This window comes from Octopus bimaculoides, chromosome 26 (genome assembly GCF_046866305.1).
Source record: "Octopus bimaculoides isolate indiv1 chromosome 26, ASM4686630v1, whole genome shotgun sequence".
NCBI lineage: Eukaryota > Metazoa > Mollusca > Cephalopoda > Octopoda > Octopodidae > Octopus > Octopus bimaculoides.
The window spans coordinates 19,167,415-19,194,286 of record NC_142953.1 but is presented as its reverse complement, the minus strand read 5'-3'; the positions used below and the strand labels follow the sequence as shown (position 1 = coordinate 19,194,286).

General features: G+C 38.1%; 1 protein-coding gene across 7 annotated transcripts in view; it reads left to right on the top strand.

Moving 5' to 3' along the window:
• The window catches only part of LOC106881065 (uncharacterized), a 368,052-nt gene that overhangs the window by 328,914 nt on the left and 12,266 nt on the right, over window positions 1–26,872 (top strand). For all 7 annotated transcript variants that reach the window (XM_089342524.1, XM_089342528.1, XM_089342523.1 and 4 more), the window contains 3 exons: window positions 4,810–4,941; window positions 18,080–18,229; window positions 22,229–22,341. In XM_089342524.1, coding sequence (XP_089198650.1) covers window positions 4,810–4,941; window positions 18,080–18,229; window positions 22,229–22,341 — 395 coding nt within the window. The remainder of the gene's footprint in view (window positions 1–4,809; window positions 4,942–18,079; window positions 18,230–22,228; window positions 22,342–26,872) is intronic.

The following is a 26,872-nucleotide window of genomic DNA, read 5'->3' as shown; positions in this document are numbered from 1 at the left end:
TCATTTGAATTGGGGTTCAAGAACTGAGAAAGAAGTGTATTGCCTAAGTTTTGATTTTTTAAAAGTAGTTCATGAATTTCTGCTGATCTATCTGAGAACCAGTCACCTGACTTATGTGATTCAAATCCCATTGGATGAAATTGGAGCCTGAAATACTTTTGTTTTGAAATCTTCCCATAGATTGTTTGGGTCAAGATTGATACTTTCTATAGCATCGTGGAATCTTTGCAAGTTGCTTGATAATTTGAAGTCTGTAACTTTTAACTTTTTGGGTACCTTAAGACCAGACAGTCGATTTCTAGGCATTATCGAAAAGTTTATTTTTCCACGCACTAGATGATAGTCAGTCCAGCTCTCTGCTCCTCTCATGGCTCAAACGCTAGAAACGTCTTTCATATCACGTTTTCTGATCAAAATATAATCTACGAGATGCCAGTGCTTAGATCTTATGTGCATCCAGGTAGTTTTATATTTATTTTTCTGCTTAAACAGAATGTTGGTGACAACCAGATTATTCTCAGTACAAAACGTCAAAGAGCTACTCCATTTTTATTACATTTTCCAATCCCATGTCGACCTAAGACAGGCCATGAAACGTAGTCCTCTCCAATATGACCAGTTTGTCAGAAATTGGTACTTTCCTCAATAATTGTGCTAGATCATCATAAAACTGTCCTACAGTTTCATCAGAATGGGACATTCTGACAATGGTAAGAAACCTACCTTTGTCAGTGTAATATGGCATGACATGGTTCATTCAGATATACCACTTGGAAGTTCTGCAATGGAGGATTCTAATGAATTCTTGAGAGCAAACCCAACACCAGATTCTCTATGCTGACCCTTAGGCAGGCCTCTCCAAAAGATAGTATATCCATAAGCAGATTCCATTACTTGACCCTCACCAGAGAGACGAGTTTCAGAGAGCGCAACTATATCAAGGAAATATTTCTTAAGCTCACATGCAATAAGTGCAGTACGCCTTTCTGGCCTCTTGTTGAAATTATCATCGAGAAGTGTGCGCACATTCCAACAGCCAAAATTCAAAGGATGTTTATATTTACTTTTTCTTTAAGAATGTTTGACTATAGTGGCAGGATGATGACTGGGCCCAGCCTGTGATACACTGGAACACCTGCCGAACCAGACCTGTTCCCCTGATGTTCCCAAGCCTTTTCTGCCATTTACTGAATCTGTTTGAGACATTTTAGAGCAAGTTAGAAGTGCATTTTTAGGTTTCTGCCAACCAACCAATTGAATGATTTTACTAAGATCTGGTGTACAGGAAGTAACTGTGCAAATGAATAATTTTCAATGGGTGTAGCTTGCACTGCACTACCCACACCCACCTATTGGCCCAAGAAGATTTTTGCCGGTGTGACAAAACCAGAAACCTCCAAGGCATCAGGTTTTATTTCAGAGATTTCCTGCTCCTAGGTAGACTACCAACCAAGGTCAAAGAGATTCTACCTGCCCATGAAGTAAGCTATCCCATTCCAGACATCAAACCTTTACTCAAACACTCTATAAAGTGATTAAATATCACACTGGTGATCGATGCAGAATGGCTCATTCATACATAAAAAAAGGAAGAAAAGTATGATATGTGATTTGCAAATATAAATAAGAAATATAAATAATGTATATAAATATAAAAAGTAAAAGATATACAATTTAAAAAGATAAATAAAGATTTAAATATAATAATATATATATAAAAGTAAAAATATACATATATATATATATATATATATATACATATAAGAATAAGAAAGATATACAGATATTTACAGATATTTTGTTGGATGACCGTTGACTGCTCAGGAGTTTCTCTACCCTTTGACGGGTCTTATTTTTTCATCCCTAATCACACCCTCCTCACCAAGCAAGCCTGGTCAGGTTGCCAGTTTAGTTGCCGATGACCCGACCATGCAACCGGTTGTACTGAATTACATGTTACCAGTAGCACTCAGGAGCGACCTGACATACATGGATATACATACACACATACATAGTTATATGCATATATGTATGAATATACATTTAGAAATGAACATACTCACACACATATACACTGGCATCAACCATTTTTCGAATGGTGCTTTTTACGTGTCAAAGCGTGGGTGCCAGTCAGGCAGGACTGGCATCAGTCATGCTCAAATGATGTTTTTTACGTGTCACTGGCATGGATTCCAGTCAGGTAGCACCGATATCTACCATGCTCGAATAATGGCTTTTATGTGCCACTGGCAGGGCGCCATGACTACTATTTCACTTGGTTCAACAGGTCTTCACAAGCACGGTATATTTCCTGATGACTGAAGGGTACTTTTAAATTGGCCAGTTAAGTGACACTGACATTGGCCACAGCTATGATCTCACTTGGCTTGCTGGGTCTTCTCAAGCACAGCATATCTCCAAAAGTCTTGGTCATTTGTCATTGCCTCTGCGAGGCCCAACATGTTTCACCACCTCATCCCATGTCTTAGTGGGTCTACGTCCTCCACAGGTTCCCTCCACTGTTAGGGTGTGACACTTCTTCATACAGCTGTCCTCATCCATACACAACACATGACCATACCAGTGCAGTAGTCTCTCGCCCACCACATCTGATGCTTCTTCTGTCCAACTTTTCTCTCAGGGTGTTTACACTCTGTCATGTATACTATTTTATTCTTTTACTCATTTCAGTCATGCAGCCATGGCTATGCGGGAGTACCATCATGGTAACAAGTTCCCATGCTGGGAATCGAACCCGGGCTACTTGGGTGAAAGCCAGGAATCCTAACACTGACATTACACATCCATTTATATATAATTACTTGTCAAACCAAGTGCACCCGTGCTACTGGCATGTAAAGCACACCTTTTGAGCATTGGTCTTCATGGAGGCAAAAGTGGCTGAGTTCCTTTCAAGCATTGAGCCTCATGGAGGCAAAGTTCCTCTCAAATGTTGGGCCTCATGGAGGTAATGACTAAGAACTTTGGCATTATGTTGTGCTTGAGAAGACCCATCAAACCGAGCAAAATCACAGTTATAGCAGATACTGGTGTCATACAAATTGGCACCCATGCCAGTTGCATGTAAAAGCACCCCGGTGTCATGCAAATGGCACCCATGTTGGTGACATGTAAAAGCACCCATTACACTCTCTGAGTGATTGGTGTTAGGAAGGGCGTCTAGCCATAGAAAACTACGCCAATTAAGGGAGTCTAGTGCAGCCTTCCAGTGTACCAGCTCAGTCAAACCGTCCAACCCATGCCAGCATGGACAGCGGACATTGAATGATGATGATGTTGATGATATATACATAAACAAATATATATATGTAAACATGTACTTTCATTCTCCCCCATACCCATATATACATATATACATTTATATATGCATATACATAAAGATATCTATCTATCGCTTTGGAGAAAATGTTTGCATTACAACCACTCTTTCTCTGCAAGTGTTCTTGTCTTACATGACATTTTTCAGGTCTTCTATGACATGAAGAGAGAGTTGATCCTTGTACGTCATTCTAGAGCATCTGACTTAAGAATACCCATATCTCGGAACTCACAGAAGCAGCTCACTCACTAATTCGTCCTTGCTTTGATAGTAGGGACCAGCATGTCTTGTCCCCCACTCTCAGGTGTTTGATGCGATGTCAGTGATATTTCCACAGAGCACTTCCTTTGTTTAATGCTGTTTCCATGATTAATTGAGGAAAGCACACAGCATTTTTCTATAGATCACATCAAACTTATTCTCCATCTTTATTGTCAGAATGCAAGCTGGTGAACCATAAAGAAGAAATGATTTTCTATGATTCAAAATTCCTTTTTCATTCAGTCAGGCTTCCAAATTATTCTTAATTTGTCCAGTGCACTCCACATTTTTACTACACGGATTGATACCTCTTTTTTGGTGTATGTTTATTGACCTTCATAGTTACATTAGTTTTACTCTTCAGAGAGCTAGCATCAGATTTCCAACCAGGAAGATCACTGGTGCTGCTATGCAGACGATCTTGCACTACTTCATGGCAAGATAACAGATGCTTGAAAACTACTGCATGCATTAGAAAAGTCAACTTGCAGGATCGGTTTTTATGTGAATGCTAGGAAGACTGAATAATTATGCTTTAATGGTCAGATTACCTCATTGAGTGGTATACTTTTGAATAAAGTCGAATGTTTCACCTTGCTCAGAAGTGATATCATATACATTCATATACATATATATATATATATATATATATATATATATATATATATATATATATTTATTTATATATTTACACACATACACACACACGTGTGTGTTTGTTGGTTTTGCTATGTCAATATTCATGTACAGCAAAATGTGTTGAGAGAAAACTTTGGTGTAAGAAGAATCAAATGTAATGTGCAAGAGAGAAAACAGCACTGATTTGTTTGTGTGAAACATATGGCTGAGGACAGCTGTATAAAGAAGTGCTGATTGCTTAAAGTGGATAAAGCCTATGAATGAGTAAGAAAGATGCAGGAAAATGTTGGAAAATAACTATGTAATTATTATTGCTATTGTTGTCATTGTTTCATTTCAAGGCTATATCTTTTTCTTCACAAAATAAATGTGGGCCACTGTGACGTGAGCCAATGTTGGATGAAGTTGTGAAGGCTGGATCTTGAGATGCTGAGCATCATGGACGATGTATTAAGTTGTACCTTCTAAAGTAATGATGTTTAAGTACAATAACAGTGGTGTTTGGTTGCTTCATACTTAAATGATGTTTTTAAGTTTTCTTATTAAATAAATTAATTTACTCTTTACAGGTAATACGTAGTTCTAGTACCAAAGAAATTGCTAAAATTAACAGTTATATTATTGCTGCAAATATTCCTAACATTGAGAGCATAACCAACCTTGATGAACCAGTTGCCATGTCATTTAATTTAATAATTCAGGTAATAACTATATAATTATTATTGCTATTGTTGTCATTGTTTCATTTCAAGGCTATATCTTTGTCTTCACAAAATAAATGTGGGCCACTGTGAAGATGGTGGCGGTGGTGGTGGAAGTAGTAGTAGTTGTTGCTGTTGTTGTTTTTGCTGCTGCTTCATCATCATAAATGTATGAACATTTGCAATGGCGGATGTTGAGTTTTGTATTCAGAGTCAACCTTGCTCAATTTTGTGGTTCATAGATAGTCTCTGTCAAACAAACAAGGTACATTCCACAAATCTAGTGTTCTAGAAACATTGCCTTCCCTTAGTGGAATGACATACTACACATTCTGTCAGAAAAAAATAAATCCGAAAGAGAAGCAGTAGAGTTATAGAGTAATAGAATAATTAGATAACAGGTTCCATGTCCATAAAGCACTATATATGGGTAGAGGCAAATCACATCCATACTACCCACTACACAACCAGTAATTATAGACTGTCCTACTTTCTCTCACAGGTATTACGACCTCTCATAGAAATGTCCCCAGATGTCTGTGTTAGCATGGAAGATCTCCTCAGTAAAATCAGTACTTGCAACCGCTCTAATGACCTTACAGGTTGTGTAGTGGGTAGTATGGATGTGATTTCACTCTATCCATCTATAGATATATATATGTATATATGCATATATACATATATATATTATTTTGTTTAAAAGAGTTCCAACTCTGTCTGTTTTTTATGTTTTATTTATATGCTTGTAAAATTAATGTGGGATATAGAATATGGAATATATATATATATATATATATATATATATATATATATATATATATATATATATATAAATATATATATAAATGTATCCAACTAATTAAAATTCTACTTATTTATGCAGCTGAGGATAACTCTGAATTTAAATTGATGCAATGATTGTATTGTTCAATTGAATGGAGTCGCTTGAAATCATCGTACAGCATCACTTCTCATTTATTTGGTTTCTTCTTTCCTTTACCCCTCCTCTTTCTATAGGCTACCTTTGACGTTATATCCTCTAACATTTTTGGGGAAACAAACTTAATAGCGTTCAGTTAATCACTATACATATCCTTCATTTTCGGTTAAAATGTCTTATTGATGAGTTTCATTCCTTCATTTCCCTGAAGAGAAGAGTACATTGTTTTACATCATTTTATTCCTTTGGAATAATACCAGTGATATCTTTGAAACATGTGTTGGAAGTAAAAGAATCTGAATAACACATGCATTTAACTCCATTTATATATATATATATATATATATATATATATATATCAGAGGCAATGACAAAAGACTGAGACCTCTGGAGATATGCTGTGACTGAGAAGACCCGGCAAATAAAGTGAGTTCACAGCTGTAACCTATACCAATGTCAGATAAGCAGCCCACTCAAAAGTACCTTGGATCGTAGGGTGACATACTGTGCTTGAGGAGACCTATTGAGTCAAGTACATCAAAATCAAATGGAAATTGTAGTTGTGATCCCTGTGCTGGTAGCATGTAAAAAAGCACCATCCGAATGTGGCTGATGCCAGTGCCACCTTTACTGGCTTCCATGCCGGTGGCACATAAGAATAAAAACAACTGATCATGGTCATTGCCAGCCCCCTCTGGCACCTGTGCCAGTGGCACGTATAAATCACCCACTACACTCTCGGAGTAGTTGGCATTAGGAAAGGTATCCAGCTGTAAAAACACTGCCAGATCAGATTGGAGCCTGGTGCAGCCTCCTGATGTCCCAGATCCCAGTCAAACCGTCCAACCGATGCCAGCATGGAAAACGGACGTTAAATGATGATGATGATGATGTATACATACATATGTATGTATACATATATGTGTGTGTGTATATATGTATATATACATATATATATGTATATACACATATATATGTATATACACATATATATGTATATACACACACACACATATATATATATATATATATATATATATATATATATATATATATATGAGGAGAGAAATGTGCCTTGTATTTAATGATTCTGCAAAGAAAAAGGCTTGGAGAAGCCGTTATGAAAGACTGCTGAATGTGGAGAATGAATAGGAGGAGTAGAGTCTGCCAAAGTTTGACCCAATTGAGGGACCAGCTATCCGAAATGACAGTGCACAGGTAGATAAAGCAATTAAGGATATGAAAACAGGGAAAGCATGGCCCATCAGGAATCACTACTGGGATGCTTAAAATATCGAGTGGTGTGGGTTATGATCTTGTCACCCGCATCGTAAATCAGGTAGTTCACGACGGAGTCATACTCAGTGAATGGTGTAGTAGCACCATCGTCAACTGCTCCAAGGAGAAAGGTGATATTTTAGATAGAAATAACTACAGGTGTATCAAATTATTGGATCAGGTGATGAAAGTTACAAAGAGGGTCATAGCCCAACTAATTAGGGAGAGAGTTAACCTAGATGCGATGCAGTTCGGTTTTGTGCCAAGTAGAAGCACCACTGGTGCTATATTTCTGGTAAAGCAACCACAGGAGAAATACCTAGCCAAAGATAAACCTTTGTACTTGGATTTTGTTGACTTGGAGAAAGCCTTTGACAGGGTCCCCCGATCCCTTATCTGGTGGTCAATATGGAAACTGGGGATAGACGAGTGGCTGGTAAGAGCTGTACAAGCCCTGTACAGGGATGCTGTCAATAAGGTGAGGGTTGGCAACGAGTATAGTGAAGAATTCTGAGTAGAAGTAGGGGTTCACTAAGGATCAGTCCTCAGCCCCCTCTTATTCATTATAGTCCTCCAGGCAATAACAGGAATTCGAGACAGGCTGCTCTTGGGAGCTCCTCCATGTTGATGACCTTGCTCTAATAGCCGAGTCACTGCCAGAACTGGAGACGAAGTTTAGGGTGTGGAAGCAAGGTCTAGAATCAAAAGGCCTTAGGGTTTACTTTACCAAAACCAAAGTCTTAGTAAATAGGAAGGCTGTCAAATCACAACCCCCTGCTCGATCTGTAGAAAAGGCATGGGTAGAAACTCCATAGTATAGGATATTCCGTCATCATGGAAAAATGGGGAAAATGAGAATGGTATATATCAATGAGATGACGACAAAGAAGAAGGAAGTAAAAGAATAAGGAGATCTCATAATTGGGGATATTCTGGAAACAGCTGTAAGACTTTGAATTTTTTTTTGCCAATAATAATATTCTATATGACTTCAGATGTTTGCCTTGCCTTGATATTTGTTGTCCTCTTTAACAATTATATATCCGCTGCATCGGAAATCTGCAATGGCTCCATGGCTACTGTCTCAGCTATAATCTTAGAGCCCTAGTAATCTGTTACAGTACTTACCTAGCGAGCCTAATTGGTTAGATCACCTGTGAACTAAACCCCCATAGTTTGTATATATATTCATATATATATACACATGTAAATAAAGTATAAGGAAAGGAAAAATTGTACGTGTAGACAATTTTTAATTCATAATCCAGGTTAGTACATACTACAAATTGTTTCGGAGTCTAATTAATTCCAAAGACAAAACTCATCTTGTAATAAAAATTAGATTCTTTGTCAGGAATTACATACTGGTATGAATAATTACACCCAACATAAATATACAAAGACCTTTCATAATCCAGATAGGGTTATATATATATACATATAAATCTATACATATATGTATATGCATCTATATATATACATATATATCTGTAAATATACATCTATATATATACATATATGTACATATATATATATATACGCATATATACATGCATACATATATATATAAGTGTATATATATATATATATATATATATATATATATATATATATATATATATATATATACATATATAAATACATATATATATATGCATATCATCATCATCATCGTCGTTTAACGTCCGCTTTCCATGCTAGCATGGGTTGGACGATTTGACTGAGGACTGGTGAAACCAGATGGCTACACCAGGCTACAATCTGATTTGGCAGAGTTTCTACAGCTGGATGCCCTTCCTAACGCCAACCACTCAGAGATTGTAGTGGGTGCTTTTACGTGCCACCGGTACGAAGGCCAGTCAGGTGGTACTGGCAACGATCTCGCTCGAAAGTCCTTACACATGCCACAGGCACAAGTGCCAGAAAGGCGACGCTGGGCACAGGTGACATCACGATTTCGCTTGCCCCAATAAGTCTTTGCAGGCTGAGTTTTGTGTCCAATGAAGGAGACGACGTTGGCATGGGTGCCAGTCGTCGAATTTAACTCGATTTCGATTTCACTTGCCTCAACAGGTTTTCGCAAGTGGAGTTTAGTGTCCAATTTAACTCGATTTCGATTTCACTTGTCTTAACAGGTCTTCGCAAGTGGAGTTTAGTGTCCAATTTAACTCGATTTCGATTTCACTTGCCTCAACAGGTCTTCGCAAGTGGAGTTTAGTGTCCAATGAAGGAAGGTACGCATAAGTGGACTGGCTGAGGCCTTAGATTTAGGTCTCACTTGGATTGCCAGGTCTTCTCACGCACAGCATTTGGCAAAGTTTCTACAGCTAGATGCCCTTCCTAAAGCCAACCACTCTGAGAGTGTAGTGGGTGCTTTTACGTGCCACCGGCACGAAGGCCAGTCAGGTGGTACTGGCAACGGCCACGCTCAAAATGGTGTATTTTATGTGCCACCCGCACAGAAGCCAGTCTAGTGGCACTGGCAACGATCTCGCTTGAAAGTCCTTACACATGCCGCGGGCACAAGTGCCAGAAAGGCAACGCTGGGCACAGGTGCCATCACGATTTTGCTTTTGCTTGGCCCAATAAGTCTTTGCAAGCTGAGTTTCGTATCCAATGAAGGAGACGACGTTGGCATGGGTGCCAGTCGTCGAATTTAACTCGATTTCAATTTCACTTGCTTCAACAGGTCTTCGCAAGTGGAGTTTAGTGTCCAATGAAGGAAGGTGTGCATAAGTGGACTGGCTGAGGCCTTAGATTTAGGTCTAACTTGGATTGCTGGGTCTTCTCACACACAGCATATTTCCAAAGATCTCGGTCAGAAGTCATCGCCTCGGTGAGGCCCACTGTTCGAAGGTCGTGCCTCACCACCTCATCCCAGGTCTTCCTGGGCCTACCTCTTCCGCAGGTTCCCTCAACTGCTAAGGTGTGGCACTTTTTCACGCAGCTATCCTCATCTATTCTCGCTACATGACCATACCAGCGCAAACGTCTCTCTTGCACACCACAACTGATGCTTCGTAAGTTCAACTTTTCTCTCAAGGTACTAATACTCTGTCTAGTATGCACACTGACATTACACATCCATCAGAGCATACTGACTTCATTCCTTGCGAGCCTTCGCATGTCCTCAGCAGTCACAGCCCATGTTTCACTGACATGAAGCATGCCTTTTACTCTGAGTGAGAAGCCCCTTGTCACCAGCAGAGGTAAGAGCTCTCTGAACTTTGCCCAGGCTATTCTTCTTCTAACAGCTACACTTTCAGTGCACCCTCCACCACTACTAACTTGGTCACCTAGATAGCGGAAGCTATCAACTACGTCTAGTTTTTCTCCTTGGAATGTGGCAGAAGTTGTTTTCTGCACATTTACAATGTTTATAGCTCCTGAACATCTGCTACATACGAAAACTAACTTCCTAGTTAATCTTCCTTTGATATTGCTGCACCTCTTATGTGTCCATAGCTTGCACTGTGTGCATCTTATAGAGTTTCTACCTACGCCTTTTCTACAGATCGAGCAGAGCCATCTACCTGAAGGGGATTTGTGTGTTGTCTACCTTCCTACTTATTAGGACTTTGGTTTTAGCTAGGTTGACTCTAAGACCCTTCGATTCTAGTCCTTGCTTCCACACCTGAAACTTCTCATCTAGTTCTGATATTGACTCAGCAATTAGTGCAAGGTAATCAGCATAGAGGAGCTCCCAGAGGCATCCTGTCTTGAATTCCTCTGTTATCGCCTGGAGGGCTATGATAAATAGGAGGGGGCTGAGGACTGAACCTTGGTGGACCCCTACCTCTACCCAGAATTCTTCACTGTACTCGTTGCCAACCCTCACCTTACTGACAGAGTTTCTGTACATGGCTCGCACAGCTCTCACTAACCATTCTTCTATCCCTAGTTTCCTCATTGACCACCAGATAAGGGATCGGGGGACCCTGTCAAAGGCTTTCTCCATGTCAACGAAAGCCAGGAACAGAGGTTTATCTTTGGCTAAGTATTTCTCCTGCACCTGCCTTACCAGAAATATAGCATCAGTGGTGCTTCTCCCTAGCACAAACCCAAACTGCATCTCATCTAAACTGACTCTCTCCCTAATTAGCTGGGCTATGACCCTCTCTGTGACTTTCATTACCTGATCTAACAACTTGATACCTCTGTAATTATTTGTATCTAAAGCGTCACCTTTACCTTTGTAGCAGTTGATTATGGTGCTGCTACACCAGTCATTGGGTATGACTCTATCATGTATCACCTGGTTAACAATACGAGTGACTAGGCTATATATTTTGAGCATCTCTGCAGTGATTCTTGAAGGGTCGAAGGCTTTCCTTGTCTTCATACTCTGAATAGCTTTATCTACCATGGTACCGTCAACTCGAATCGCTGTTCTCTCTGTTGGGCCGACATTCGGCAGACTCTCTTTCTCCCATTCATTCTCTTTATTGAGCAACCTTTCGTAGTGGCGTCTCCATACCTCTTTCTTTGCAGACTTGTTTAGTGCAAGCATACCATCATCCATGCGAACACATTTCTCTCCTACAACATCACAATTCTCTCTCACACACTGCTTTGCAACACGAAATACCTCAAGTCTTTGGTCCTCACAGCGCAGAACATTGGCAATTTTTTTCTTATCTGCTTCCCCTCTGGCTAAATAAACCTGGCAGTCTGATAAAATTCCCTGCTGCCACCGTTCTTCCAGCCCCTACAAGCCTGTTTCTTTTGTCATGTACATATTTATATATGTATGTATGTATGTATATATATATTGATGATATATATGTATGTATATATATATATATATATATATATATATATATATATATACACATATACATATATATATGCAATCAAGCAATATGCATGGTGCTTACCGAAACGCATCTAACATCTAATATAGCACATGTAGAGTTAAACATACCAGAGTATGCCGTATTCCGAACAGACAGAAGGGATAGAAGTCATGGGGGAGTTGCAATGTACATCCGAGAAGATGTCACACCCCTACTACTCCTATCACACTGAAACTCTGTCTGTGATACTTTAATAGTACACATAAAACAAATTGATGTAGTTGTATGCTCAACATACCGTCCACCAAATACCGCAAAGTAGGAGGGTAAATTTGAGGACAGCCTCAGACACATAGAAGAGGTCTTGACAAATCTGGACCAACACATCAATATACTTTTCCTAGGCGACTTTAACCTGCCAAATGTTAACTGGCCTGAAGGTCACATCCTCTCTGGGATGTCACTACATGAACAAAGCCAGGCAAAATCTTTGTTAGAACTCTCCAACATGCTGTTCATGGAACAAGTGATACTCCAACCAACCAGGGGAAGCAATATTTTAGATCTCTGCTTCACAAACAATGTGAGCCTAATCCATAATGTGAAAGTAACACCTACATCTCTCTCAGATCATAACATTATAGAATTAACTATGTATGGTCCTAGACAACCCACTGACACCCACCCCATCAAGAGGACTCAAGCCATATCCAACCTGAATTTCCACAGAGCGGACTGGAAATCAATTTGCAGAGAGATTCGAAATCAAAACTGGCATGACAGCCTTTCTATACAAGACAATGACCTCAAACTAAGTCATTTTATGTCAACCATACAAGACATATGCGCCAAATACGTGCCAAAAAGAAAGACCAGCAAACATACCAATAGAATTCCTAGAGACAGGAAAATCCTTATGAGACACAGAACAAAGGTCTCAAACCAGTTAAATAGAGAACTGGAGGATAGGAAAAGGGCTAAATTAAAACTAACACTGTTAGAAATAGAAAACAAGATCAAACTCTCCCATGAAAAGGAGAGAACAGAGAAGGAGAAGAGAGCAGTAGAAAGCATAAAAACAAACCCCAAGGCTTTCTATAGATTTGCAAAAGAGACTGCTACGGAACAGTATAAAATAGGACCCCTATTCCTGCCTAATGGCTCACTGACTGCGGACCCCACATGGATAAGTGAAGTGCTCAGTGCACAATTCAAGAGTGTCTTCACTTCTCCTCTGAGTCACATGCAGATAAAGAACCCAGCTGATTTCTTTGACAATAGCACTCAGCAGAAAAATACTGCATCCATTACCTACATTGACATTGAAGAGGAAGATTTAATAGCTGCCATAAATGAAATGAGCTCAAATTCGGCAACTGGCCCCGATGGTTTCCCAGCTGTCCTCTTAAAGTCGTGTAAACAAGAATTAGCGGGACCACTCCGGATACTCTTCCAGAGTTTCCTTGTAAGTGGTAAACTTCCTAAAAAGCTGAAGGAAGGCACCATATGTCCTATCCATAAAGGTGGAAGCAGAGCAGAGGCTGGGAACTACAGGCCCATCTCTCTGACTTCACATATTAGCAAAGTCATGGAACAAATTGTCAGAAGGAGATTGATTGCGTTCCTAGAAGAAAATGACTTGCTGAATGAGACCCAGCATGGTTTCCGTCCAGGTAGAAGCTGCCTCATGCAGCTCTTGCAGCATTATGACTGGATCCTGAAGCAGCTACTTGACCATTCAAATGTTGATGTGATACATCTCGACTTTGCAAAAGCCTTTGACAAAGTTGATCATGGCTTGATATGTCACAAGCTGCGAAACCTTGGCATAGCTGGTAAATTAGGACAATGGCTGCATGACTTCCTCAATGGTAGAAGTCAGACAGTTGCAGCCAATGGAGAACTATCTAGGGAAACGCAAATATTGAGTGGTGTTCTGCAAGGAACTGTCCTGGGGCCACTACTGTTCATAGTGGCCCTTCTGGACATGCCCACGGTCACTCGGAGAGCCAGTGTCACTAGCTACGCTGATGACACAAAACTATCTCAGGCAATAAAGAATCCTGATGATATTGTAAACCTGCAGAATGACCTAAATGCAATATACAAGTGGGCTGAGCAAAATAATATGCAGTTCAATGCAAAAAAATTTCAAGTACTGCGCTACAAGGCCACAAGTGTCTCCCAACTGGCATACACAGGACCTAGAGGTACTGCAATACCAGAACCACAAACAGTAAGAGACCTGGGCATCAACATGTGTAGTCATGCATCATTTCACATGCACACTGTCAAGTTGACAGCAAAGTGCAGACAACTGGCAGGGTGGATACTGAGGACATTCCGAACAAGGGATCAAAAAGTCATGTTGACTCTATGGAAGACATTTGTTCTGAGCCGCCTAGACTATTGCTCTCAGTTGTGGTCACCACACAGTGTCAAGCAGACAGCAGAAATTGAGGCAATTCAGCGTCACTATACAAAAAAGATCGCTACACTCCAACAGATGAACTACAGGGAGCGACTGAAGGCACTAGGTCTCTACTCCCTGGAGCGCAGGCGGGAGAGATATGTAATAATATACATATGGAAAATACTGGAAGGATTGGTGCCAAACTTTGGCATCAAGTACTACAAGAATGCCCGCACAGGTCGCCACTGCATGGTACCAAAGGTGCCGTCCACTGCATCTCACATAAGAACGAGGTACTGCAACAGCCTTGGTTTCAGAAGACCTCAGCTCTTTAATCCACTGCCAAAACAATTGAGAGACCTGCAAGACATGGATATAGAGGTCTTCAAGACAAAACTCGACGCTTTCCTCTCCATGATACCAGATGAACCAATGGCTCAAAATGAGACACAGTTTAGCGCAGCGATGTCAAATTCTCTTATACACCAGATGTGCCATCAAAACTCTTGATTGAACTATATCAGATGGAGGAGAAGAGCCATGCAAGGAACGTGAAGAGAGCACAGCATAAAGACGGAAAGTCATGGTGGTGCTCCATCATGACCACAGCCACTTGGCTGAAACCCATAAATAAATAAATAAATAAATAAATATGTATATATATATATATATATATATATATATATATATATATATATATTTCTAGGCAGGAAACACAGACAGGGTCGGGGGCGTGGGTATACTTCTTGCAGAGAAATGGGTGGATAAGGTAATCGAGGTGGTTAGAGTATGCGATAGAATACTTAAGATTAGATTAGTCCTACACCATGGTTTAGCAACCATTATCTTGGCCTATGCCCCTCAGCCCGGGCTACCCGACGGACAGAAAGACCAATTTTATGACACCCTGTGTCATGTGCGGGCGACACATAATATCTTTCGAGCGAGATCGTTGCCAGTGCCCCTGGACTGGCTCATGTGCGGGAGACACATGAAATCTTTCGAGCGGGATCGATGCCAGTGTCCCTGGACTGGCTCATGTGCGGGCGACACATGAAATCTTTCGAGTGAGATCGTTGCCAGTGCCCCTGGGCCGGCTCTTGTGCGGGTGACACATGAGGTTTTTCGAGCGAGATCGTTGCCGGTGCCCCTGGACTGGCTCATATGCGGGCGACACATGATATCTTTCGAGCGAGATCGTTGCCAGTGCCCCTGGACTGGCCCTTGTGCGGGTGACACATGAAATGTTTCGAGCGGGATCGTTGCCAGTGCCCCTGGACTTGCTCATGTGCGGGCGACACATGAAATCTTTCGAGCGGGATCGTTGCCAGTGCCCCTGGACTGGCTCATGTGCGGGCGACACATGAGGTTTTTCGAGCGAGATCGTTGCCAGTGCCCCTGGACTGGCTCTTGTGCTGGTGACACATGAAATTTCTTCGAGCGAGATCGTTGCCGGTGCCCCTGAACTGGCTCTTGTGTGGGGTTGTTGTGGGATTTTCGAACGGGATCGTTGCTGGTGCCCCTGGGCTGGCTCTTGTGCAGGTGACATATGAGGTTTCTCGAGCGAGATGAGCGTGGCCGTTGCCAGTACCGCCTGACTGGCCTTCGTGCGGGTGACACGTGAAAGCACCCACTACACTCTCTGAGTGGTTGGCTTTAGGAAGGGCATCCAGCTGTAGAAACACTGCCAAGTCAGATTGGGGCCTGGTGTAGCCATCTGGTTTCACCAGTCCTCAATCAAATCGTTCAACCCATGCTAACATGGAAAGCGGACGTTAAACGACGACGATGATACGTAAAGACATATATATATACCGCCTGACTGGCCTTTGTAGGGTTTTCGAGCGAGATCGTTGCCAGTGCCCCTGGACTGGCTCTTGTGCGGGTGGCACATAAAAGACACCATTTCGAGCGTGGCCGTTTTCGTGTGGGTGACACGTAAAAGCACCCACTACACTCTCCGAGTGGTTGGCGTTAGGAAGGGCATCCAGCTGTAGAAACTCTGCCAAATTAGATTGGAGCCTGGTGTTGCCATCCGGTTTCACCAGTCCTCAGTCAAACCATCCAACCCATGCTAGCATGGAAGGCGGACGTTAAACGATGATGATGATGATGATGATGATGATTGTACTATAAAATATGAATTATAAATAACCTTCAATTACAATAGGAATTATTATCTCTTGGAGCTTTTTCAAAAACCACAGCTTGCATTACCCACTATTACTGTCTTTGTGGTAAGCGTTATAACTTAGTATATGTTTATAATGGTGGAAGTATTTTTTTCAAAATTCCAAGAAAATGTTTCGGGTTAACTGTTTTATTTTAGTATCACTAGTATATTGGTTTTGTACATTTGTATATTGCCTATTTTGATGGTGACTGGTGGCTGTGTATTTTCAGTGTGAATGTCTTTGGATTTCCATGCAGTACTCACTGCTGTTCTTCATCTTCATGCCATTTCTGATCCAGTTGACTTAACATGAAACACATTCCAGCCGTGAACATCATACCATTTTATATTTCATAAAATATTTCTAGAACTACATCATCCAACGCTTCCTTCTTCTATTGTTATGGTGATAGAATGAAAATTATGAGAAAATACATAGATTTATAAATGATATGGAATGGTCACTTAACCCACATCACAAACAGTGATGTGGGAGGCAGGTCAATAACAACCAAACATTGAAGACCATAGTCTGTGCTGATGTTTTGTTAGTTAAACTAACAATAACACATTATAATTACATGCATTTTAATTACAAAGTAAGTTCATTAATTTATTGTAACTAGTGGGACTCATTAATATTTCACAGAATTAATGGTAAACCTATCAGGTTATTTCTGAAAACTTTATCCAAAAACTTGGAAGTGTGGCCTGTTTTGTATCTCTATGGAAAGACAGTTGCTCATCTGCTACTCATTGAAAAGTGAAAGGAATTGAAATATGATGATTACTTAATGCACTTATATACACTTTAAATACTTTATGCACAATTTTATAGACTTAGTATACAGCACTCATAAATAATATTCACTCATATTTTTCCATTTTTCCCATAAAAAAAATATCCTGCACATACGATACAATTTTTTATTAATTGCCTATATTTGCCATGTATATAAGCATGAATATTTCCCAGAATTGCATTTATGTGCATGCGTTAAGTGATAGGTGATATAAAAAAAATCCTGGTTCAATCAAAAATATACACTTTTCACGATCCAGTCTCCACCATCACAACCACCATCATCATCATCATCATCATCATCTTCTCTCTCTCTTTCCCCCTCTCTCTCTCTCTCTCTCCCCCCCCTCTCTCTCCTCTCTTTCTCCCTCTCTCTCTCACTGCCTTTCTTTAACCTCAACATCAGAACATCACCCCTCTGCAAAAATTATACCTTCAACTAAATGTTTTAACCATATAATAAATATTATGTTCCCCAACTTCATGTCATGGATGCTTCTCCCTCTTTCTTTGCCTTATCCTATTTTTCTCTCTCCTTTTTCTCCTCTCTTTCCTTTCATGAAAGCATTATAATTACATTTCCTCTACCTCATCATGGACGCTTCTCTCTCCCTCTTTTCCTCTATCTCTCTTTTCGTTCTCCCACTTTTTCTCTAGTCTCGTGAAAGTGTTACTGACAGGCTAAGTAATGCAATGACAAGCAGAATTATTACAAGATTTTGATTTTTTTTTTCAGAATGCCACCAACCCACGGTGTGTTTATTGGGATGAATCACCTGGACAGGAACCCAAATGGTCATCAAAAGGCTGTGATGTATTCAGATATGTACCTGGAAAGAAAGTAGTTTGTTCTTGTAACCATCTTACAAGTTTTGCCCTGCTAATGGTTGGTAACATTATGGCATCTTGTTAATTACCTGTAATTTGGCAGTAATGTCTATGCATTAATAATTTCAAAGAAGTCTAACTAACACATCTACTGGACTTTGTGTTGAATATTTGAGTAAATATGTGAAGTCGATATATTGTAAGAAGTCACAGTTGCTCTTGTTGTTATTGCTGTCACTTAAAAATTTAAACTAATGATGGTGTCGTTTTGATGTACCAAACTACCATCCCTAATGAAATGCATGAGTATTCCTTCTTCCTTGATATAAAAGGGATGGAAACAGAAAGTCATTTACCCTAGTTTTAAAGTTTATCATGTTGAAACCATCTGAATGGTATTGTAACTTATAAAGACATATTTAATATATATTATATCTCCATAGCACATAAAACATGTTTGCAACTCAGATGTTAAATCTTTGATCTCCTCATGATTCTCTTCCAAGATCTTTCTACCCATTTGTGGTATTTCTCTAGCAGAGGCTGTCATGTCAATAATACATGTATATCCAGTACCTGTTATATGACAACACTGCTACCTGCAACAATAAAACATACTCCTATCTATGGTAAATAGTTTAGCCTAAAGGAATGATTGAACAAATTCAGTATGTTAGTTCACTCCATCAGTAACTTGATATCACAAGGTTGGAGATTAAATAGCCAGGACACTGATGTTGTTCCAGTCATTATCAGTATTGTTAGGAATTTAGTAGAAAGTGGGTTATACATCTTTAGATTGTATACCTGACTTTCTACTATAAAATTAAAGAAATAGACGGAACGCTGAACTCCAGACTAAACAACTTAAACAACATTTATTTACTTGGTAAAACATGCAAATCTTTAGTTATACATCTTTAGAGGTGAGAATAACGAGCTGTCGAGTGTAAGACCGAAAGATGTAGAGACAGCTCTAAACACACGTCCATGCTCAATCGCTGGCCAGCGAGAAAGAGAATGAATTGAGCGGGAAACGCTTGCTTGTTTAATTCTACGCATGCATAAGACTACGCATGCGTAAGACTACACATGCGCAGGCGTTACTACAGGAACATTACTGAATCAATTTGCTTCTTGTCTTTGTTATTATTTTCATCTCTGTTAGCTTTGTTACCAAAGTAATTTTAATTGTGCATTTATTTCTGCATCTAAACATTCATTGATCACATTGACCCAAATTGAGCTGAACAATCTCTCAACAAGGCTGTCATTCATATCTTGTTATGAATGACAATCTCTAGTAACCCATGACCAAAACATCTCTGAAATAAACTATTTCCTCACTCTCCACTAATTGTTAAATATTCTTTAAAAAAAAACTTATAGCACCAAGATGTTATGACAGTATCAAGAATTATCTTCATTTTCCTAGTGTTAAGTGAATGAGAAAGAAATAAGTACTTTCTGCACACATCATCAGTCTATCTCAGTTAAGAGATGGTTTAAGTGTAGCAGCTCTTGAATCAACTGTACTGATAAAATATACTAAGACATACCTTCAGTGAATTTGAACTCAAGAACTGGTGTCACATTCTACCGCTACATCTCATATATACATTACTACCAGCTAAACCCGGTTTCACCCGGTCTGTTTGGATGATGTGGCTGTGATTGTTTTTGGTTAGGCATAATCTATAACAGCGTTTCTGATCATTTCGTGTTCCATTTCGATTGGAGCCTCCAGCTGTATGAAGATTTCATCCCCTCCTGTCAGAAAATGGTTTCAGGAGTTGTGAATAAAAAATTTGTATGTAGTCTGTTTGTGAGAGCTATTCTATTGGACATCTGTCTAATCATTAAAAGATTTATTTAATTATGAACATAGAAAGAAATTATACATTAATCGCAATTTTTGTAAGCAGTTTTATCCGTAAAAATTCTATTTGCAGAGAGCAGAAATTGAAAGATACATGAAATGGACGTGCATGTGTGTGTGGGGGGGGAGGGGGGTATGTGAAAGAGAAGAAAAGTGAAGAGAAAAGCTAAGTGAACTATGGAATAAGTAATTGTTATATGCTTATAGAAAAACAATTTATATTATAGAAATTGATACATACCTATTGCTTTCAACACGTGTATAATCATAGAGAAACTGAAAGGCATGAAGTGTCCGTTTGTGTGTGTATTTTTGCATTTAGCAGGAGCTGGTTTGTGTTTTATCACTCAATCAATGGCCGGACGGAAAGGCAATCTTTTGAAGTGGGCGGCGAATGAAGAGACATGGACAGTTTGACTGAACTTCATTTGAAGCTGTGGTGAGAGGGGAGAATTGATGTTGTGCGTGCGTATGTCTGTGTGTGAGAGTGTGTATGTTTGATGGGGTGTGCACGACAGAGAGAGTAATGTTGATAGTGTATGTGTATATGAGAGAGAGAGAGAGATAACTGAAATTTATCATTCAGTTTATTTATTTATTAATATGTACATATGTATGAATGGCTCCAGTGACACACACTCACATACACGCACGCACACAGGTTGTTTTAATCGATTTTCTCTGTAAGTATGGGGGCTAGGAAAAATAGAAAGCACGTTCTAATCTATGCACCCGTCTCCACATGTGTGCCATTTTTCACACGAATCTACCCAGCCATTTGGCCGTGAACCTCAAGATAAGAAAGAATACAACGGTCGGCCAACTTCCACCGGGTCTGTTTGGACGTCTGTCTAATCATTAAAAGATTTATTTAATTATGAACATAGAAAGAAATTATACATTAATCGCAATTTTTGTAAGCAGTTTTATCCGTAAAAATTTTAAAAGAAAGTGTAATTGCATGTGAGATCATGGTAGAAAATTTTTACGATAGTTGATTTATGGAAAAGATTATGTTAAATGTTTGAAATGCAAATCTGTGAATGAAAAATAAGTTCAGACCTCTACATGGTAGGTAGACTTGGTAGAAATAGCAACCAAATCTCCCTCAAAACACCCTACTGTATTAATGCGAGAATTCTGTGTACTATGTTAAGAAGTTGACGAAGCTGTAAGAATTAATGGGAAAATTGTATGTAAGAATTAATAGCAGACGTATCCAATTTAACAAAAGTGAAGAGAAAAGCTAAGTGAACTATGGAATAAGTAATTGTTATATGCTTATAGAAAGACAATTTATTTTATAGAATTTGATACATACCTGTTGAAGATTAAAATGTATGTAAGAGCTATTGTTTTCGATGCGTGTATAATCATAGAGAAACTGAGACATGAAATGTCCGTTTGTGTGTGTATTTTTGGTGGGATTTTTGCATTTAGCAGGAGTTGGTTTGTGTTTTATCTCTCGATCAATGGCCAGACAAGTGAAAAGGGAAGGCGATCTTTTCAAGTGGGCGTCGAATGAAGAGACATGGACAGTTTTATGACTGAACTTCTTTCGAAGTTGTGGTGAGAGGGGAGAATTGATGTGCATGCGTATGTCTGTGTGTGTTTGAGTGAGTATGTTTGATGGGGTGTGCGCGACAGAGAGAGTAATGTTGATGGTGTATGTGTATATGAGAGAGAGAGAGAGATAACTGAAATTTATCATTCAGTTTATTTATGTATGAATGGCTTCAGTGACACACACTCACATACACGCACGCAGGTTGTTTTAATCGATTTTCTCTGTAAATATGGGGCCTAGGAAAAATAGAAAGCACGTTCCAATCTATACACCCGTCTCCACATGTGTGCCATTTTTCACGTGAATCCACCCAGCCGTTTGGCCGTGAACCTCAAGACAAGAAAGAATACTTATATTATAGATGAAGATAATGAAACTTCATACTAGAACTATTGAACATCCAACAGAAGGTAGCCCACTAATACATAGTATCTAATGCAGCTTAGGGTTACCTAAGATTAGGTTAATCCTATCCCTAATGCAGCTTACTGTAGTCCTCACCTTCAACATCAACATTATATATACACATATATAACACATATATAAATATTGACTAACATAGAAAAAGGGATGGGAAGGAGAAGCTAATATCTTTTTTTTTTCTATTGCAGGATATCTATGAGACCAACATAACTAATCCGTTCTTGTCTATGATATCTTACATTGGCTGTGGAATATCGGCTGTCTTTCTCATTCTTACAATATTAATTCATGTTTGTTTCAAGTAAGCATTTCAATTTCTATATTTAAATACAAAGAAACAGCAACGATCAGTATGTGGAATTGTCACAGCTCAGTAAGATTGGTGAGGAAAGAATTTCAGAATGTTGTCATTCTGATGAGAATTGAATGAACAAGTATTTTAGTGTAGGTTTTGTAAGTAACACAGTAAGGATGACATAAGAAAGAAAGAGGGGTGGGAGATCTATACTGTGTGTTTAAGTAAAGTTAGTTTATAGCTTGTTAATTCAGAAAAAATATAGTAGTGACTCTTTCTCTACTATTACTGCTATGTCAATCTTTGTCTTTTTCATACGATATGTCTGGGAGCATATTGTAATGTGTTAGTAAGTTAATACTTGCCATGCAGTCAAACAAACTTCTTTTAGGTGTGGTCGACAATATGTGTGTGTGTGTGTGTATGTATAAGTGTATGTACAAGAGTAAAACAATCATTAGTGACTAATGACCAGGCAGGTGGAAAGAAAGGGTTGTGAGGATGTTCTAGAAATAAAGAAAAGCACTGGAGAAGCCTCGTGACAGTATGGCTTGATTTTAGGAAAGCATTCTTCTCTATTCCCCACTCACGGCTGTTGATGTATCTGCACTTGGTGAAAATACCTGCTACCTTAGTTGCTGCTATTGAGGGGTTGACAAAGACCTGAACAACAATTCCCACACATACAATTGAAAGCAGAGCAACCATCTCTGAGGTTATAAATATTTCAAAGAGTATATTCCAAAGACAGTCATTCTGTAAATCTGTTCGTTTTGACATTAAAACCATTACCATTTTTGCTACAAAAACCTAATGGCTGCATATTAACTTCTACAACTGCTTGAGATACCAGAATAACTCATAAGTTTCTTTGCGGCTTTATGCTTAGAATGTTATCAACATAGGAAAACATCTAGAGTTAAGAACTATTTCAATTGCGATATGAATGGAATTTGGCCAAAAGTAATATTCGTATTTGATTGTTGAACACAAAAAAACAGTTCTTTAAACCCAAAACCTGGGCATTAACAGTCTCTCTAGATCTGCTAATAACACCTTGGCATTGATGAAAGCATTGTATGAAGGTGCTGTGAAAAAAGATAGAGTTAACTAAGAATATTATACCAGACTTAAATATATGGCTGCTGGAAGTCCCCTCTTGCAGCAAAATAATATTGCACAATTTATCTATTGGCTAGAAATCTTGAAATAAAACTGAATAATGACATACATACGTACACACATGCATATTGGAATATTCCCATCAAAATTTCTGTCAAATGTAAGCATAACAGGCCAGATATTGTTTGGGACAGAGGGGTAAAGGTATGTGCCATCATAGAGCTTAGCTGCCCTGCAGATATATAAATATCTCTTTGAAAATCAAATAAAAAGAGAATATCTATGGACAACTGCTTTGATACCTCCAGCTTCTATATCCAGACTATGAGTTCATATTCCTATCAATAATTAGATCGCTAGATTTTGTTAGTAAATGCTTAAAGGAGAATCTGGATAAACTGGGATTTTCAGAAAGAGAAATTGACCTGGCTGATTCATACATTACAAGTCCAATCTGTGAGTGGAATAGTAAAAATATGCAAGACTTTTCTCAAGTTCCAAATGTGAATTTGTCTGTATTAACTACATCCCAAAGATGGAGCCTTGTCTCTTTGATGGAAACTGGCTCCCTCTTCAGTGGAAGATTTATAATAATTAAAAAACAGAAGTGACATACATACATACATACATACATACATACATATGTAGTCAATTCAATGAAGAAACAATTAAAAAAAATGAATAAAAAAAGAAAAAGAAAAAAAACGAACGTAAGGATGTTCACAAGAATTATATTAGCTTGATGCTCAGTGGAAAGAGAGAGTTTTTAATGTTTCAAGCATAGCACTTCATCAGAAAGGAGAAAGGGAAAAGTCCAAAAGAAGGCAAAGAAAAAAATATATATATTGTATATCACACTCAAGCTGCTGTATTTAATTAATCTGCATATTTGCCTCTATATATAATTATGATCAAGGGTGCTGAATGACACCTATATTGCAAGAAAGAAGAGTTAAAACTCTTAATGCTGCATGAGGCACACAATGTATATATATATATATATATATATATATATATATACACTAACAAGGGAGATAACTGCCCTATGAACAAATCTGGGAGCGCTGGACTAGTTTCATCAGTTAGTTGCACTGCTTAGATGGTTTTGGCTAAATCCAACTGTCAGTATATATATTTGCCATATGAATATAAAGCTGATTTAGCGAAATGCTAATGTGTTTGCTAAAGTTTAATATAAGCAGTTAGATGTGATATAAAAGCCATGTAGAAAAAACAATTGTCACTAGTTGTGACTGAGAGGCTGAATGTCACCTATATTGTATGCTATGGAGAAGGCACTTCTGATGAGTCTGCAACTAACAGACAAAACTTTCCAGTGCTCCCAGTTTTGTGTATGGGGTGGCTATCTCCCCTATCAATGTGTGTGTGTGTGTGTGTAAACACTACTATTCGAAAGTTTAAGATCACCTACAAAAGTATGTTTCAAAGTGGAATTTTTAATTCAATGTCATCGATTTAAATAGTTTTTTAGTATAAAAATATGGAATAACATTTTGCATAAAGTTTGGGGTTTATTCAATATGGAATAACACTGTATATACATATTTTATATGCAAACAGTCATATTTCTAGATGGCAAACCTATTTGTCAAAATCATTTTAGTGTCCACTTTTTGGCAACATTGCAATACATTTTGATTATTTACACTCCTTATGTGCTGTTGGTTGAGATAACATCACTTAATGACTGTGTGAAATGTGTTGTTGTTTCTTTCAGATTCAATTATTAAAAATAAGTAAAATTAGTGAAATTCCTAAAACTCAACTGAAATATAGGCAAAACCAGAAACCTGAAAAGTGACAAAACATTGTCACATTACATAGTGAAGGCTATAGTTTTTGAGATATAACTAAAAATGTTAGTTTCCTACACTGCCATCTGCACCGACATTGTAAGGTATAATGAAACAGGAAAAAATAATGATGGAGCTTGGTCAGGTCATTCAAAAGTAACTTCTAAATCACAGGATAAGTTCATCAGAGTCTCTAGTCTTCAAATAGGTGCCTGACAGCAAATTAAATCGCTGCACAAGTAAGTGAAGCAGGTGAAGCTAACTTGTCTCCAACAACCAAAAGGAGAGGACTCATTATTGTCTAAATGGTCATCGTACTACCAGAAAACTACTGCTTTCACCTGTGAATAAACGTGACTCATATGGGCCAGAAAACGCCAAACCTGAACTACTGATTGATGGAAATGAGTCCTTTGGACTGATAAATCAAAATTTGAAATCTTCGGATCCTGGGGTAGAGTTTATGTGAGGCAAAGAATTGGTGAACAACTGACTCCTGAATGTATAGTTCCAACTGTAAAGCATGGTGGGGTAAGTGTGATGAGTAGGGATATTTTGCAGGTAGTAGTGTTGAGGATATTCATCAGGTAACAGGAATATTGAACCAAAATGGGTGTCACTGTATCCTCTAGCATTATGCCATTCCATCTGGGGCGAGGTTGATCAGTGATAACTCCGGGCTGATGCAAGACAACAATCCTAAACATACTTCTAAGCTATGCAAAAACTATTTACAGAAGAAAATGGATGAAAAAATGTTGAGCGTAATGAAATGGCCAGCCCAATCTCCCGATAGTGTGGGCTGAATTGGATTGCAAAGTCAAAAGGCAACAACCAAGTAGTGCAGAAACCCTCTGGATACTCTTACAAGTGGAGTGGCAAAATATTACCACTGAATGGCCAGAGTATGCTCCTCAGTGATCAAGGCCAAGGGCAGACATTTTGATGAGTCTAAAATTCAGAGTCTTCCTCTGATTTTTCAATTTTGTTTAGTTGCTGAATTGATTGTTATCCAATGAATGTAACTAAACATTAATAAAAAATCTTTCAATTGTTTCCATTTTGTAGATGTTTTTTCAAAATAAGTTTCAGTGATCTTAAACTTTTGGATAGTAGTCTCTCTCTCTCTCTCTCTCTCTATATATATATATATATATATATATATATATATATATGTATATATATATATATATATATATATATATATATATATATATATATATATATGTATATAGTATATATATATATATATATATATATATATATATATACTATATATATATATATATATATATATATATATATATATATATCTATATATATATATATATATATACATATATATATATATATAATATATATATATATATATATACTATATATATATATATATATATATATATATATATATATATTATATATATATATATATATATATATATATATATATATATATATATATATATATATATATATATATATATATATATATATATATATATATATATATATATATATAGTATATATATATATATATATATATATATATATATATATATATATATATATATATATATATATATATATAGTATATATATATA